Source organism: Loxodonta africana, chromosome 19 (assembly GCF_030014295.1).
Source record: "Loxodonta africana isolate mLoxAfr1 chromosome 19, mLoxAfr1.hap2, whole genome shotgun sequence".
NCBI lineage: Eukaryota > Metazoa > Chordata > Mammalia > Proboscidea > Elephantidae > Loxodonta > Loxodonta africana.
This window is the reverse complement of record NC_087360.1, coordinates 8,021,026-8,039,848: the sequence shown is the minus strand read 5'-3', so window position 1 is coordinate 8,039,848 and position 18,823 is coordinate 8,021,026. Positions and strand designations below refer to the sequence as shown.

At 44.3% G+C, this 18,823-nt stretch overlaps 1 protein-coding gene across 1 annotated transcript in view; it reads left to right on the top strand.

Annotated features, from left to right (window-relative positions):
* CFAP251 (cilia and flagella associated protein 251) overlaps positions 1-18,823 on the top strand; it is a 95,633-nt gene that overhangs the window by 74,160 nt on the left and 2,650 nt on the right. The window contains exon 19 of the mRNA XM_010599893.3: positions 18,176-18,404. Coding sequence (XP_010598195.2) covers positions 18,176-18,404 — 229 coding nt within the window. The remainder of the gene's footprint in view (positions 1-18,175; positions 18,405-18,823) is intronic.

Here is an 18,823-nt window from a genome sequence, read left to right as displayed (position 1 = left end):
ATCCATGGTTCTTGGTTTTCAACCCTGGGCTCATGTAACGTGTCCTTCCCTGCAGGGCTGCTCCATTGACAGGGGAGTTCTGGACACGGAGCCCTTGCCACGGTCACTGCCTGCCATCCAAAGCACTAAAGACAGTGGCAGGGTGGGGAGCAATCGGTCTTTTTTTGCTCCCTACAGAAGTAAGAAGGAGTCCCTGAGGGGTGCAAACAGTTAATGCATTCAACTGCTAACTGAAAGGTTGGAGGTTGGAGTCCACCAGAGGCACCTTGGAAGAAAGGCCTGGAGATCTACTTCTGAAAAATCAGCCATTGGGGAAAAAAACTGTTATTTTCTTATTAATTTATTTTATTGTTGTTATTGAGAATATACACGGCAGAACATACACCAATTTAACAATTTCTACCTGTACAATTCAGTGATAATGATTACATTCTTCAAGTTGTGAGGCCATTTTTTTTTTTTTTAATTAAATAAAAAGAAGTCTAGTCATTGATGGCGCAGGACCGGGCAGTGTTTCATTCCGTTGCACATAGGGTCGCTATGAATCGGAACCAACTTGATGGCACCTACCAACAACAGTCATTGAAGGCTTCCTCACTTATGTCATTGGTAGGATATAATAAAGTTTAACAACCCATCCAAGTCTTACTGATGAAATAAAAAGTATCTAGGAAGAGTGTCAGTCTGTAAGAAATGTATAAAGTGGCATTGACAATTATTTATAAAGGTAAAAAGAAAAATAGTGGTGGTTAGGTTTTCGTTGGCTGTTATACAATTCTCCCCCCACTGTCAGAAAGGGGATTTTCAATGCCTGAATCGACGTCTTTATAAATCATATGGACTCCAGGGTTTTTAATCCACTTAAAAAAAAAAATTTGCTGTTTGGAGACATTTTGTGAAGTCCCTGGGAACCAGATGTGTCCCACATCAGTGCACAAACTTTGCAGGTTGACGAGTTAATTTATATCTGAAGCTGCACAGGAGAACTCTCTGATCATTTGTTTCCACGTCAGATTTATGGCAGTTCCTAATAAAAATGTTTGCAGGGCTTTGCAACTTTTAAAAGCAGGCTTTGCCGTGGTCAATGAAACACTTCCTATTAAGGTGTAGCCATTCCCCCTGCCCCCTGGAGGTGCTTGGAGGCCTATGCCTGGCTCATATAGTATTTTAATACTTGGGTACATAAAAGAGGCAGACACAGAAATTCGAAACAGCCCCCAAAGACTACATTATTTGTGTTTTTCTTACGTCATTATAACTGCCTTGGGGATTTGAATCTAGTCAGTGTGGCAAGTTGAAGCCAAATTATACAAGAATATAACCCTCCCCAAAGAATTCCCCATGGCTCCCACCTTCTGTGGGACACTAACTACCCAGTGTAAGGGTGGGCACAGCCGGCCATCCTCGTAGGCCGCTCTTAAAAATCTTCATTTTTCTAATGACAGGTTTACAATGTGCATAATGTTAGAGAAGGGAGCAGAGTCTACAGCTGATTTCACGTACAACAAGATTTCCTCCTCTGTGTTTACACTTTACGTTTTCCTTGGGGACACGGGAATATCATGCTGGAGCAGGGCCCATACATCACATGTGTTCCCTGGGCGCTTGTGGTTATGTTTCTATCTAGCTGACAGAGCCTTTCTTAATATTGACGGGTTTTTGTCACTGCAGCCAGTTAGTCCTGTAAGTTGAAGGCCAGTGCTGGCCGCGACGTGTAGGCTCTGCAAATGTCAATTGAATGAGTGAATGACTGAATGCTATTAAATAGCCGTAGTGAGAGCAGAGATGATGAGGAGTTAGCAGTGACCGGTGTACTCAGGGCCTTCGACATTGTTTGGAATGTTTAGAGAGGAAGCAAATAGTTAACCTTTTAAATGTGCATGTCTTTTGATCTAGTGTCCTGCAGGAGGTGGGAGGTACCTGGGTGGTGCAAACAATTAGGCAGTATGACTACTAAATGAAAGGTTGGCAGTTTGAACCCACACAGAGGTGCCTTGGAAAAAATGTCTGGCGATCTTCTTCCAAAAAATCAGCCAGTGAAAACCCTGTGGAGAGGAAATGGAGCGTGTGGCTAATTGCCTCCAGGAACATCTGCTTCCTTTGCCGTAAACCAGAAAAATTGGATGGTGCCCGGCTATCATTACCGAACATTTTGATCAAGGATTCTATGGAAGAATCCTGATCAAAAGGGGGAAAAAGCAGAATAAAATTTCAAATTCTCATGGACTCCAGACTTTCTGGAGCCATGGAGACTGGATAAACTCCCAAAACTATTGCCCTGAGATAATCTTTCACCTTAACCAAAAATATCCCTGAAGTCCTCTTAAAAAACCAAACAATAGTCTAGCTTAACTAGTAAAAAGTGTCTGCCTTGAGCACTGTGCTCTTTCAACATCTATCTATACGGGATCAAGGAAACCCTGGTGGCGCAGTGGTTAAGAGCTACAGGCTGCCAACCAAAAGGTCAGCGGTTGGAGTTCACCAGGCACTCCTTGGAAACTCTATGGGGCAGTCCTAGTCTGTCCTATAAGGTCACTTTGAGTCAGAATCAACTTGACGGCAACGGGTTTGATTTTTCTGGTTCTATGTGGGATCAAATTGACTAATGGGAACCTTAGCGGGCAGTGAGTGTATGTTAATGGGGAGAAACAACTCAGAAAAGGAGAGTGAGAATGGTTGCACAACTCAAAGAATGTAATCAATGTCACTGAACTGTGTGTGTAGACATGGTTGAATCGGTGTGTGTTTTGCTGTATATATTCTCAACAACAAAAACAAAATGAATATAATTAAAAAAAAAAGGAAACTCTATGGAGCACAGTTCTACCGTGACACACACAGAGTCGCCATGGGTTAGAACTGATCTGATGGCAACTGGTTTTTGACCCAGCAAATCTACTCGTAAGAGTGTATCCGACAGAAGAGCGCGTATGTATGGAAGGGGGAGGGTTATCGTAGCATAGTTCAGAGTGGAGAAAGGAGAAAACAACCCAGTGCCCATCAGCGGGAAACAGGACAAATAAAATGAGCACACGCACACTGAGCGGCCGCTAAAAAGTGAGACAGACCTGTGTCTGCCGAGTCAAGAGGAATGTGCAGAATTTGTTGCCTCAGGAAGAAAGACAAGTTGCAAAGCAGTGTGTAAAGGATGGTGTCATTTCTTTAATAATAACATGCATAGTCTTATATGTCTAGCAAAAGTCTGAAACAACATGACCCAAACTCTTGATGATATTGCCCTCTGGGGCTGGGATTTGGGAATGTTTTTACTTTCAGCTTTACGCACATAACCGGATGTCAGCAGGGGCCTCCCGGGCCAGCTGGAACCCTATTTTACCCACAGCCTGCGGGTGTTGTGGCCGCTCCATGGGGTCCCCCTTGTGCGGGTGCAGACTCTGTCTATCCCCATCACTGCAGACCACCACTCAGCCCCTTCCTCACTTTTCAGAAAAACTTTAAGCTTGCTCACCCTAGATGAGAGTGGACTTCCTTGAAAGCCTGGCATCACCAGAAAGGGTCGCACATCACACAGTTCACAGCAGGTTACTTAAAACTGCTCTTAGACCTTCTTCCTGTCCTGGTGACCTCCCTGCACTGGGCTTCCTTGCTGGCCTTCACCCCACACAGCTCCTCCCACTCCCCCAGGGCTGCCACATTTTCCCCTCTGCTAGCCCCAGCAGACTCACTCTTCCGAGCTTCTATCATCAAACTTGCATTATATAGGGGGTCAGCAGAAGAATGAACAAATCTGGCTTGGAGGAAGTACAGCCAGAATGCTCCTTAGAAGGGATGATGGTGAGACTTCATCTCACTTACTTTGGACATGTTATCAGGAGGAAGCAGCCCTTGGAGAAGGACATCATGCTTTATGACGTAGAGGAGGGTCAGTGAAAAGACAAAGACCCTCAAGGAGAAGGATTGACATAGTGGCTGCAACAGTGGGCTCAAACATCGCAATGACTGTGAGGATGGCACAGGACCAGGCAGAGTTTCATTCTGTTGTATGTAGGGTCACTATGAGTTGGAATCGACTTGACAGCCCCTAACAGTACAACAACAGGGGTCAGCCTTGGGTGTGCAGACAGTTAAGTGCTGAACTACTGGCAGAAAGGGTGGTTCAAATCCACTCAGAAATGCCTCAGAAGACAGGCCTGGCAATCCGCTTTGAAAGGTTGCAGCCTTGAAAACTGTATGGAGCACAGTTGTACTGTGCACACATTGGGTTGCCCCGAGTCGGAATCGACTTGACAGCAACTAACAACAGGGGGTCAAATAGGCCTGTGATTGTGAAGATGGTGCAGGACTGGACAGTGTTTCCTTCTGTTGTACATAAGGTTGCCATGTATCACAGTCAACTCCACGGCAGCTGACACCATCAGGGGGTCCAAACGAAAGAACTTTCCATTCAGTGGCATCCACCCTCCTTAGAAAGCAGTAGCAGTTACAAATGGAGGGGGGAGAGGGACACACATACGTTTCTGTTTTAGTTCGTTTTTCTTAGCTACAAGCATGTAGCACGTGTTACTCTTGTATTCAGAACAAAAACAAGATAGATAAACAAATATCTCTTCCCAAAGCTCTGTGCACTAATCTTCCTGGCTAAAGTGGAGTCCCAACTGGGATGGAGGGACTGCAGCCAAGTGGTACAGCCGTACCCACAGGAGGAGGGGAAATCCGAGCCAAGGATCACGTGCACAGTTTCTGCTCCAATGACGACCCCGTGGGAATTGGGAAATTTGAAGAGAGAGAGAATGAAAGGGCACCTTGAAGAGCGGCCCTCAGTACGCTGGGTCTTTTTCTGAAACATAAATATCAGGCAGTATTCAAAAAAGGTTGCAGCAGTACATCGACAGGGAACTGCCAGAAATTCAAGCCAGATTCAGAAGAGGATGTGGAACCAAGGATATCATTGCTGATGTCAGATGGCTTCTGGCTGAAAGCAGAGAATACCAGAAACGATGTTTACCTGTGTTTTATTGACTATGCAAAGGCATTCGACTGTGTGGATCATAAGAAATTATGGATAACATTGCAAAGAATGGGAATTCCAGAACACTTAATTGTGCTCATGAGGAACCTTTACATAGATCAAGAGGCGGTCTTTGAACAGAACAAGGGGGTACTTTGTGGTTTAAAAACAGGAACGGTGTGTGTCAGAGTTGTATCCTTTTATCATCCTTATTCAATCTGTATGCTGAGCAAGTAATCCTAGAAGCTGGACTCTATGAAGAAGAATGAGGCATCAGGATTGGAGGAAGACTCATTAACAACCTGCTATATGCAGATGACACAACCTTGCTTGCTGAAAGTGAAGAGGACTTGAAGCACTTACTGATGAAGAACAAAGACTACAACCTTCAGTATGGATTACACCTCAGCCTAAAGAGAACAAAAATCCTCAAAACTGGACCAATAAGCGACATCATGATAAATGGAGGAAAAATGGAAGTTGTCAAGGATTTCATTTTACTTGAATCTGCAATCAACGCCCCTGGAAGCAGCAGTCAGGAAATCAAATGACACATTGTACTGGGTAAATCTGCTGTAAAAGATCTCTTTAAAGTGTTAAAAAGCCAAGATGTCATTTTGAGGACTAAGTGAGCCTGACCCAAACCATAGTACTTTCGGTTACCTCATATGCATGTGAAAGCCGGACAAGGAATAAGGAAGACCGAAGAAGAATTGATGCCTTTGAATTATGGTGTTGGCAAAGCATATTGAATATACCTTGGACTGCCAGGAGAACAAACAAATCTGTCTTGGAGGAAATACAGCTAGAATGCTCCTTGGAAGCAAGGATGGCGAGGCTTCGTCTCACATACTTTGGACATGTTATCAGGAGGGACCAGTCCCTGCAAAGGGACATTAGGCTTGATAAAGTGGAGGTCAGCAAAAAAAGGAAGACCCTCAACGAGATGGACTAACACAGTGGCTCCAACAATGGGTTTGAGCCTAACAGTGACTGTGAGGATGGCACAGGACCGGGCAGTGTTTTGTTCTGTTGTACTTAGGGTCTCTGAGTCGGAATCAACTCAACAGCGCCTAACAACAACATTCCATCCTGCGGGTGAGACAAGTGACTCTTGGGCCCGGCCCCTAAACCAGCAAACTGTGAGGTTCCCTCAAAGAGATTTCGTATTGTTGTTGTGTGCCATTGAGTGCATTCCAACTCATGGTGACCCCATGGGACAGAGTAGAACTGTCCCGTAGGTTTTCCTAGGCTGTAATCTTTATGGGAGCAGATTACCAGGTATTTCTCATGAGGAGTCACTGGGTGAATTCTAACTGCCAACATTTGTGTTAGCAGCCGAGTGTTTAGCTATTATGCCATCATGGAATGACATGTAACTAGCAGAGGGGTACAGAGGGGCTCCCGATGTGACCATACTGTGCAACTGCCCAGCACGAAAGCTGCCCTCCAGCCCGCCCTTCTCCGGTCAGTGTGGAGACACTGGAAGGGTCACCCAGGAGCAGGCATGGGGTGAGGAGCAGGAACTTTGAGAAAGACGTCTCCCTGTTTGTCGAGAACATTCTGGAGAATAGTGTTAGAGTAGAGACAGCTGGGGCTGCGGAAGGGGTAGAGGGTCCTCCCTGCCCCGTTAGTCCATGAAATAATTACAAAAGAAAATTGGCTCAGACTGGGAGCCTTTATATAACAACGAGGAATGGGCTTAGCTCGTATGTGTCAGGTTCCTCTACACTTAATAGGGAGTGTATGAAACTTGGAGCGCTGGTGGTTCAGTGATTAAGAGAAGGTCAGCAGTTCAAATGTACCACCTACTCCTTGGAAACCATAGGGCGCAGTTCTGCTCTGTCCTATAGGGTCACTATGAGTCAGAATTGACTTGACGGCAACGAGTTTTTTGGTTTATATAAAACTTAATTATAAAACATAACTCTGAGGCCATCAAGGGCTTCCAGAGGCCAACAGTTGGGATCACAAACCCAAGACCTGCGTGGGTCAACAACAGGCAGAACTGAAATTGTCCGGCACCAGGGGCCTTATCCACAGGAGCAGCCCAGCCTCCTGGGGGGCCCAGCATTGGGACCAAGGCAGCCCAGATGCCCTGTGTCTAAAGAGCTGAACATCGTAAACCCCACTCCGAGCTGCTCATCAGTATCGTCCCTTGACAGCTGTGCCTTCTACATGGGCTGGGAGATTGGATCCTGCTCAGAGCGTTTAGCCCACTCCTATTCCTCAGCTCCAGCCCAGACCAGTGTGCCTGGCACTGGTGAGGAGGCAGCTCAAACAGCCACCTGTTGGCCACCTTCAGGCCTAGGGTAGGCCCAGCAGGGGTGCAGGGCGCTTCTGAGAGGCTGACTTTGGAGAGACCCCACAGGCTCTAGACATGGGCGTGGGTTGTTTGCTGGGGAATCCTCAGGCTCAGGGACCCAGAATGGGGGGATCAGCTCCAGCCCACACCTCCCCTTGGACCCCCAGGCCCTCTGAGAATGGTATAGCAGGAGGGGGCCTCAAAAGTCCTGGGCCCACACAGCGCCCCCTCCTGGCTGGGTGTGAGGGCATCGCGGCCAGTGAACACCTCTCTAAAGTGGACAGTTTTTTCTCACAACTTCTACCTTGTAGAAATGTGGCCCACCTTCACCAGACTCCTCTGATTTTTCCAGAGACGTCTGAACTCCAGATTTTTATATGAAATCTCCTAATTTTTAGAAAAGCACAGGAATGAACACAGCACTCTGCCAGTTTCTGCTGTGGGCCCCTGTCTGCATTCTTAGACCTGCAGAGGACAACCCAACTCCTCAGCCTGGCACCAACACCCTCGCATCCTGATGAGACCCCAGCCCTGCAGCCCTCCTCCGGCGCTCATCACAGACAGATGGTGCGGTCAGCAGAATGCTGGCCCCAAAGATGTCCACGTCCTAACTCCTGGAACCTGTGAATAGGTTACCTCACGTGGCAAAAGGGACTTCACAGATGTGATTAAGGATCTTGAGATGGGGAGACAATCCTGGATTGTCCAGGTGGGCCCAGTGTAAGCAAGCTCAAGGGTCCTTATAAGAGGGAGGCAGGAGGGCCAGAGTCAGAGAAGGAGATATGACCACAGAGGCAGCATTTGTGATGTGATTGCTGGCTTTGAAAATAGAAGGGACCATGAGCTAAGGAATGTGGGTGTCCTTTCAGAGCTGGAAAAGGAAAGAAACGGATTCTTCCCTAGAACCCCCACTAGGAATGCAGCCCTAATGGCACCTTGATTTTAACCCATTGAGACCCATTTCAGAATTCCAACCTCCAGAACCGTAAGAGGACAAATCTGTGTTGTTTTAAGCCCCTGAGTTTGTGGTATTTTGTTATGGCAGCAGTGGGAAACCAGTAGAGAAGATACTTGGGGGATGTTCTGTCCACACCCCTCCCTTGCATCCATCTCTCCCGACCCGCATTGGCCCAGGCTCTTTCCCAGCTGGCGGTGCCTTCCCTTCACCTCAGACTGCTCTTTTGAGGCTCCATGCAGACCCTCCTCTTCTGCAAAGTCTGCCCATGGCTCACTGGCTCACCTGGACTCAGCTTCTCCAGTCCTTGATGTTGTTCCCCTCACACAACAACCTACCCAGTAGGTTCCAACCCTGGCTACAGGTTCACATCACTTGGGGGTACTTAGAAAATACTGATGCCTGGGCCTCACCTTAGACCAGCTGAAGCTGGGAGTGGAGCCTGGACAGGGTAACCAGCATTGAGAACCATGGTTATGGAACATTGCTGTTAGTTTGCTCTTTGTGTGCGCTTGTCTTGATAGTCTATTCACAAGGCCCAGAGCAGGGCCTGGCACTTAGTAGGTGCTTAATGGATATTTCTTGACTGACCTGCTGAGAACAGGGCTACTCTAGTGTTGTTAAGTGACTTGCCCTTCATTTGCCTACGCAAAATCAAATGCTCAGTTGTTATTAGTTGCCATCAAGTTGGCTCTAGTTCATGGTGACCAACAGAACGAAACCTTGCCTGGTCCTTCACCATCCTCATGATAATTGCTATGTGTGAGTCCATTGTTTTGGCCTTTGTGTCAAACCATCTCATTGAGGGTTTCCCTTGTTTTCGCCGACCCTCTACCTTATTGAACGTGATGTCCTTCTCTAGCGATTGATCTTTCCTGATGATGTGTCCCAAGTATGTGAGACGTCGTCTCGCCATCCTTGCTGCTAAGGAGCACTCTGGATGTATTTCCTCTGAGGCTGAGTTGTTCGTACTTCTGGCAGTCAGCGGTATGTTCCGTATTCTTCAACACCATAATTCAAATGCATCGATTCTTCTTTTTTCATTGCCCAGCTTTCATGTGCCTATGAAGCAACTGAAAAAACCATGACTTGGGTCAGAGGCACCTTTGCCACCAAAGTGACATCTTTGCTTTTCAAAACCTTCAAGAGGTCTTTCGGAGCAGATTTGCCCAATTTATTGACTGCTGGGCTTTGGTTGTTGATCCAAGTAAAATGAACTAGCTGACAACTTCAGTTTTTTCTCCGTTTATCGTGATACTGTTCATTGATCCACTTGTAAGGATTTTCATTTTCATCATGTTCAGACATAATCCATATAAAAGGCTATAGTCTTTGACCTTCATCAAATGCTCAGTAAATAGTAGTAAATTGATCTAAATTAACTGGGGGCAGTGATTGCTCTAAACACTTACCTGAGCCTTATGTGAGTTGTGAAGAAATTCTTCCGTGGCCTCACTTGTGCCCACGTTGTTTATTCATTCATTCATTCAGTAAACCCTCTTCCAAGCCTCTATAATATATACTGTGCTAGGCCCATACTAAGCTGCTGAGGAAACAGCAGTGATAGTTATAGGTGCAGCTTCATGGGGGCACAGATATGGCCCAGAGAATTAGACCTTGCACCACAGCCGCCACCACCGTTACAAAAACAAAAAAAACCCACTGCCATCGACTCGATTCCGACTCGTAGTGACCCTGTAGGACAGAGTAGAACTGCCTGATAGAGTTTCCAAGGAGCGCCTGGCGGATTCGAACTGCTGACCTCTTGGTTAGCAGCCGTAGCACTTAACCACCACACCACCAGGGTTTCTGCCACCATGATTACGCTACTGAAAATCATAAGCCTGGTACTGATTTTGCAGGCATAGGTGCCACCTCTGTAACTCCTCTGGTCTCTGAGCAGTGCTTCTCGGGGTAGGGTGCCCAGGCCAGATGCAGATTCTCGGCCCCCACCCTGGACCCACTGAATCAGAGACACTCAGAGGTGTGGGTGGGCAGCAGTCTATGTTTGAAGGAGCCTTCCTGAAGATTCGGACGCAGAATGGAGCTTGAGAACCACACTGCCTTAGAGCGCATTCCAGTCACCCAGGGAGCTTTTAAAAAGTATGAATGCTCAGACCCCACCCCAGACCAGTGAAATCAGGATCTCTGGGAAGAGGGCCTGAGCCTCAGAATTTTGAAGGCTCCTCAGGTGAATCGAATGAACCGCTGTCCTGTGGGTGATGGCCAGTGTGACTATGTGATAAAAAGCCCGGCCAGTCGGTGGACACAGGGCAGGTGGGCTGGGCCGCCCCATTTCCAGAGCCGGCTTCCTTCCATGGCATTGCCATCACTCAATGCTCCAGTCTGTGGCCGAGGCCCCTCTGCCGAGCATGAGCTGTGTTTAGCCACGTAGCCAAACCTGCCTTTCTAATCAATGGTTGGAAAGTAGGCTCAGGAGAGGAACGTCAGTGATGCCTAAAGCCACCAGCTCAACGCTGGCGAAGCAGTGACTCTTGAAGAGTCATCTGGGAAAGCAGGGTAGGAGGTGACTCACCGCTGAGGGTTCGTGCTGAGACTGTTCACCACCATCTTTGGAAGGCTCTGGGTATGAGTAACCTGAGTGCTTTTGGGTTCCTTTTCATTTGTCATCTCTGGCTTCATCTCCTGTTTCTGAGTTGAGTTAAATAGTATATTTATAATTTATAGTCTAATTATATAAATTCATCGTATATAAATTTAGATATAATTTATAATTATATATTATAACTAATGTTTTATGTTATATTATGCTGACATGTATTATAATTAGCAAGAATACAGGAATTATAAAAACCACAAAAATAGTTGCTGCTTGTAGAGTATAGGGAACCTATAGGTAAGCGCTTTACATACATTGTCATAATAAGCTTCAGAATTGTCCTGTGTCCCGAAAGAATTGAAAACAGGGACTCAAAACAGATCCTGTACATCAGTGTTCATTGCAGTATTATTCATAATAGCCAAAAGCTGGAAACGACCAAGTGGCCATCTCCGGATGAACGGATAAACAAAATGTGGTCTAGCCATATAATGGAATATTATGCAGCCATAAAGAACGAAATTCAGATACAGGCTACAGCCTAGGTGAACCTCGATGACATTATGCTGAGTGAAAGAAGTCAGGCACAAAATGACAAACGTGGTATGATTCCCCTTACACAAAATATCTAGAATAGGCAAAAGAATAGAGACAGACAGTAGATTAGAGGTTACCAGGGGCTGGGAAGAGGGAGGAATTGGGAGTTATTGCTTAATGGGTACAGGGTTTCTGTTGGTAGTGATGAAAAAATTCTGGAAATAGATAGTAGTGATGTTTGCACAACATCGTGAGTGCAATTTTTTTGCATGTGTGAAAATACACACAACAAAACATAAGCTGCTTCAGTAATTTCTACATGTACAATTCAGTGACATTTGTTACGTTCTTCAAGTTGTGCCACCATTCTTGACAGCCTTTTCCAAATTATTTCCATTGTAAATGTAATTAATGCCACTGAACTGTACACTTAAAAATGACTAAAATGCAAAATTTTGTGTTATAGATATTTTACCACAATAAAATAAATATGTAAATAAACTAGTCCAATGTATACATGTTACCGTATTACTCCTATTTTCAAGATGAGGAAACTGATGATAAGGAATGTAAGTAACTCACTCAAGGTCACACAGCTAGAAAATGGCAGAGCCAGCATGTGAACCTAGGTCTGCCAGCAAAGATCATCCTTTTAGCCACAGTCTCTATTGGCTAGAGTAAAAATAGTAGCATATGTATGTATTTTCTATTGGCTAGAGTAAAAATAGTAGCATATGTATATAATAATACTATGAAAATTATATATTACAGTATATAAATAACATGCTACTAGGAAGTGGTTTATTTATGTGTTAACGTGCAATTGTACATAATATATAAACTCAATAAATGTTACATATGAAACAGTGTTACCACTTTAAAATATGTATGTGTATATATGTACATATATACATAGTGTTTTCAGTGAAAGTTTACACAGCAAATTAGGCTCCCATTTAACAATTACTACACAAATTGTTCAGAGACATTGGTTACGTTTTTCACTATGTTTTAACTTTCTCTTTTAATTCCCTTCTGGATGTTTTGCTTTCAGTAATCTGGTTTCCCTGTCCCCTTACCCTGTCATCTTGGCTTTAGAGTCACTGTTGACAATTGGGCAGTGTTACTACCTAAGGCTACTTCTGTAGTATCATTTACAGTTCACTTGTCAAAAGGCTTGACTATTGCCTTCAGAATATGTGGCTTCTTTGAAAATGCTGGGTGATTCCTATGATACAGTGCTAAAGGAAAAAGCCAGGATACAAAACTCTGTGTACATATGATACCAATTTTGCAGAAATATGCACATACATTTTATATGCATGGAAAGAAACGGGAAGAAGATGAACCAAAACTTTCACCAAATGTATGGCTGGATTGCAAGAGCTTTGTATTTTCTTCTTAATAATTGGAAACAGATCAAGACACCAGGGTGCCTAGACAGGCTGACACTTTGCTTTGCTTCATACCGGTGCTCTTTACATTTTTGTTCTACCTAGGGAGAAATTGGTTAGACAGAGATAGATAGATAGGTGCCGTGGAGTCAGCTCCGACTCGTGGCAACACTATGTACAATAGAATGAAATGTTGCCAAGTCCTGCAGCAGCCTCACAGTCTCCAGCATGTTCGAGTCCATGCTTGTGGCTAATGTGCCAATCCAGAAATGGGTTACCTACTGATAATACTGCACCAATATAGATTCACTTTCTGATACTACCAGAAACCAAAATACAATTCATGTTCTGAGGAAAAAAAAAAGGGCAAATTATTTCCCACTTTTCTATGGCTCTTATTCTCTCTCTTCATAACATTCCGAACCCCATACTTTACTGGGAGACATATTAAGAAGTTTCAAATGGAGATGCTAAAATAAATTACTCCTAGTGTTTCCCACGCATAATTCAGGCTTCTGAATCTCAGCCGACGCCAATGTGCACGGTACAGAAATACCGCGCAGGGAAAGGCTGACGGCATGAGGAGTGTCTTTTTATTTTTTAATTTGTATTATATTTCTCTCTCTCTTGCTTTTTGCCAGTTACACAGGGAGTCCCACGTGGAGCCCCGCGTTAGCCAGCACCAGTTTTCCACAGGAATCTGGACAGGTCAGCCCCCTGACCAGACCAGCCCTCCAGGAGCCTTCTGGGCTGGCCTGCCCTGTAATCAAACTCTCTTTACAGTCTTCGCTCATCCTAGAAAATGTGGATGACACTCAAAATCAAGAGGAAAAAAATTATTAAAATTATTATTTTTAAAAAATGCAAAGAATGAGCACGTAGAAACTTCATGGGCCCCAGTTCTTTGGGGGCTGGTGGCAGTAGCACCATCACCTGGGTCTTCTGCGAATGGTGGGAAGGAGACTGTTACCATAATGGTATTTAGGAGCCTGGATTACAGCTTTGGTTTGGTGATGAGGTGTACACGATCAGAGATGATGTTACTGGACTGTTCCAGGTCCTCTTGGGTTGGCCATAGAGATACAAAATGAGTGAAAGCAGAAGCAGCAGCTTTATTTGGTTGGCCAAGCAAAGGAGCACACTGGAACTTGCGTCGCTGAGATGGCTCCCTGAATAATGGCTGAAACAGTATTTATTAGGGGAAGGGCCCTGGGGAAACAAGCAAGGTCGTTGATTGGTCTGGCCTGAAAAGGATGTTCCTGGGGCAGTTCCCTCATCTGCACTTGCTCAGTCCAAAAGGCTGGGGGGCTCTCTCAAACCGGATCTTAGGCCCAGACTCCTCACTTCTGAATGTCTTCTCCCAGTCTTGGGCCGCTAAAGTTTGGTTCCATCCAGCAGGAGAAAAGCTCCGGGGTCACCCAGAGGATGGGGTTAATGGTTCTGGACATGTCACATGGGCCAGATTGGTCTTAACTGGTTCTGTGGTCTGTACACCCCAGCCTCTTGTTTTTCTTATCTTGGACAGGAAGTTGGCTAATTGCCTTAAAAACATCTGGAGAAACCAGTTAGAAAGGGAGGTGGCTCATGCTACTCTACTTACAAGTTGGGGGTTGGTAATGGTACCCAGAGGCTGGTGTCTCAGTGAGGTGGCCTGATACAGCTCAGCTTTAGATTATTTTAACATTCTTGGAATCAGAGAGCCAACATCTAACAGTTCTGTTCTTACTTAGATGGAGTCAAAAATTATCACATTTTCTATTTGATTCATATAGGCACATGGGTATAAGCAACAAAAGTCTGAAAATGAACAGAAATAAAAATTAAATGAGCTTACAGTATAAGCAACATCATGATAAATGGATAAAAGATTCAAGTTGTCAAGGATTTCATTTTACTTGGATCCACGATCAACACTCATTTGCGGGTCATATGAGATCAATACCCATGGAAGCAGCAGTCAAGAAATCAAAAGACACATTGGGCAAATTTGCTGCAAAAGACCTCTTTAAAGTGTTGTAAAGCGAAGATGTCACCTTGAAGGCTAAGGTGCAACTTACCCGAGCCATGATGTTTTCAATAGCCTCATATGCATACAAAAGCTGGACGATGGATAAGGAAGACCGAAGAATTGACGCCTTCGAATTGTGGTGTTGGCAAAGAATACTGAGTATACCATGGACCACCTGAAGTATGAACAGATCTGCCTTGGAAGAAGTACAACCAGAATGTTCCTTAGAAGCAAGGATGATTAGACTACGTCACACATACTTTGGACATGTTATCAGGAGGGACCAGTCCCGGAAAAAGGACATCATGCTTGGTCAGGTAGAGGGTCAGCGAAGGAGAGGAAGACCCTCAACAAGATGAACTGACACAGTGCCTGCAACAACGGGCTCAAGCATACAACGATTGTGAGGATGGTGAAGGACCAGTCAGTGTTTCATTCTGTTTTACATAGGGTCGCTATGAGTTGGAACCGACTCAACAGCACCTAACAACAACAATAACAACAAGTATGCTGTAACTGTGTGGGTGACCCTATAACTTGAGTACTAGACCAACAAGTGACTAGGTTTAAAATTATTTACCTCCTTTTAAGTGTCTTTAAAACAAGAATAAACTGTATGGGCTATGGATACATACACCTACAATAAAACTATGAAATCGTGGAGGGGTGAGAAATAGAAAATTCAGATCATGGTGACACAGGGGGTGTGACGAGGGGCATAGGGAAGGAGCACATCAGCAGAGGCTAAGGTATTAGTCATTTTCTTATTTAGTTGGGTAATGGTTTTTTTTTTTTAATTTATTTAAAAATAGACAACAAAGAACCCCTGAGGGAGCAGAGGATCTGTGGGATGAAGACCAGACTTAATGGCCTGACTGAGGCTAAAATGACCTCAGAGGTCATGGTCCCCAGACCTTCTGTTAGCCCAAGACAGGAACCATTCCTAAAGCTAACTCTTCAGACAAGGATTGGACTAGACTTTGGGATAGACAATGATACTGGTGTAGAGTGAGCTTCTTGGATCAAGTAGACACATGAGCCTATGTGAGCAGCTCCTGTCTGAAGGGGAGATGAGAGGGTAGAGATGGTCAGAAGCTGGCCAAATGGACTCGAAAAGAAACAGAGGAGGGCAGGAGTGTGCTGTCTCATTAGGGGGAGAGCAATTAGGAGTATACAGCAAGGTGTTTATAACTTTTTGTATGAGAGTCCGACTTCATTTGTTAACTTTCACTTAAAGCACAATAAAAATTAAAAAAAAAAAAAGATTTTTTGAGATATAATTCACATACCATATAATTCACTTATTTAAAGTGTACGACTTAGTGCATTATAGTATATTCAGAGTTGTGTGATCATCACCATAATCAACTTTAGATTGATTTTAGAACGGTTGGGACATTTCCATCACCTGAGAAAAGTGAGACAGAGCCCCCACAGTGCCGTATTCTTTGCCTGGCTTCCTCCCCTACTATGTTTTATTGCAAAATCATTTCCTTTGCTGGCTCCCCATCCCCAGCTTTGCATCTGAATCCTGCTTTTCTTGGAGGTTATATGTAAACCCCATTGCACCTGCGTAGTATGACTAACACTGCTGCTGACGTAACTTGTATGAACTCTCTACTTGTAAACCCCTTCCAGTCTTGGCAGCACTAAGCACCGACTGACTCCATTTCCTTGTATGAGATAAATATGCCTTTTTGTTCTCTCACCTTGGTCTCTCATTTATTGGCCAATACAAGTCATGCCAGGCAGGAACCTGGGGTTTCCACCCAGTAACAAAAAAGCCCTGTACCCCTTAGCAGTCACTTCCTATCTCCCCCAGCCCCTTCTCCCCAACCCTTGGAAACTGCTCATCTACTTCCTTTGTCTACAGGTTTCCCTATTCTGAACATCTCATATAAATGGAGTCATACAATATGTGGTCTTTTGTGACTGGCTTCCTTCACTTTAGCATGAGGTTTTCAAGGTTCATTCATGCTGTAGCATGCATCAGAACTTCATTCCTTTTTATGGTTGAATAATATTCCATTGTTTGGATGTACTATATTTTATTTACCCATTCATCAGTTGATGGACTGTGAGTTGTTTCTACTTCATAGCATCATGAATAATGGTGCTATGAATATTTGTGTATAAGTTTTTGTGTGGATGTATGTTTTTATTTTTCTTTGGTGTATAGCTAGGAGTAGAATTGCTGGATTATATGGTAACTATGTTTAACCTTTTGAGGCCCTGCCAAGCTGTTTTCCAAAGTGGCTGTACCATTTTATATTCCCACCAGCAATGTATGAGATTTCCAGTTTCTCTACATCCTTGTCTACACTTGTTACTGTCTGTCTTTTTATGATAGCCATCCTAGTGAGTGTGAAGTGGTATCTCATTGTGGCTTGATTGCCATTTCTCTGATGGCTAAAGATACTGAGCATTCTTTCATGTGCTTATTGGCCATACGTATGTCTTCTTTGAAGAAATACCTATACAAATCCTTTGCCCATTAAAAAAAATTTTTTTTAATTGTACTTTACATGAAGGCGTACAGAGCAGACTAGTTTCTCATTAAACAATTTAATACATTTATTGTTTTTGACATTGGTTGCCAACCCCACATGTTAACACTCTCTACTTCTCAACCTTGGGTTCCCGGTAACCAGCTTTCCTGTCCTGTCCTGCCTTCTCATCCCTGCCCCCAGACTGGCATGCCCATTTACTTTTGTTTTGTTTTATGGGCCTGTCTAATCTTTGGCTGAAGGGTGAATCTCAGCAGTGACTTCATTACTGAGCTAAAAGGGTGTCCAGAGGCCATACTCTTTGGGTTTCTCCAGTCTCTGTTAGACCAGTAAGTCTGGTCTTTTTTTGTGTGTGTGTATGTGAGTTAGAATTTTGTTCTACATTTTTCTCCACCTCTGTCCGGGACCCTCTATTTTGATCCCTGTCAGAGCAGTTGGTGGTGGTAGCTGGGCATCATCTAGTGCTGGACTCAGTCTGGTGGAGGCTGTAGTAGTTGTGGTCCATTAGTCCTTTGGACTAAACTTTGTCTTGTATCTTTGGTTTTCTTCATTCTCCCTTGCTCCACACGGCTTGCCCATTTTTTAAACTGATTTATTTGTCATTTTATTATTGAGTTGTAAGAGTTCTTTATATATCCTGGATACAAATCCCTTATTAGATAAATGATCTACAAATATTTTCTCACATTCTGTGGGTTGTCTTTTTACTTTCTTGAAGCACAAAAGGGTTTAATTTCAGTGAAGTAGTTGATATGCTGTGAGGTGCTCAGGTGAAAGGTGATAAAATGATATCATTATTTGTGCTAGTTCTAATAGTACTGACAAATTGGGCACATAGTAAGCTAACCGTGAACGTAGGTCTGTTCCTCTCCAATTTTTAGAAGTTTATCAAATTGCCTTTTCTGTTTACCATGGTCTCTTTTTTTAACCTCTTCCCTAGATTGACGATATGTTTAACGAAATCAAATTTGGAGAGTATGTAGACACTGGAAAGCTTGTCGATAAAATAAACTTACCAGATTTCCTTAAAGTTTACATTAATCACCGGCCACCTTTTGGTAACACCATGAGTGGTATCCGGCACAGCTTTGAGGTCCTGGGTTACACCAATTCAGAAGGAAAGAAGGTTATTCAAAGAGAGGATTTCTTGAGACTGCTTCTAACAAAAGGTAAGTACATAAATACCGGTATCTGGTGACATCATTGGGCCGTTCCCGCTGGAGAGCAGAGTTGGGGAGACAGGCTCCCAGGGGCCTCCGTGTGCCATGAAACCTGACCAGGTTTCCTGTGTGAGGGATGCGGCTTGCTGACCACAAATCTGGCAGCCGTGGGCAAAGGGAAGGATGCAGACTGGGACTCAGAAGAATGCCACGTAGGTCCCACGTCCCTGAAGCTCTGCAAGACTCAGCATCCTCATTCGTGAAATGGGAATAAAAACGCCAGCCCACTGACCCCTCAGGGCCATTGTAAGATCAGGATGCAGTTGTGAGAGAAGACCACACCAAAGTATAGTTTTATATTTTTCCCGAAGATTTTCCTCCTTATTTCACACGAGGATGTCGGGTGGACTTCCTCTGTGGGTGATATT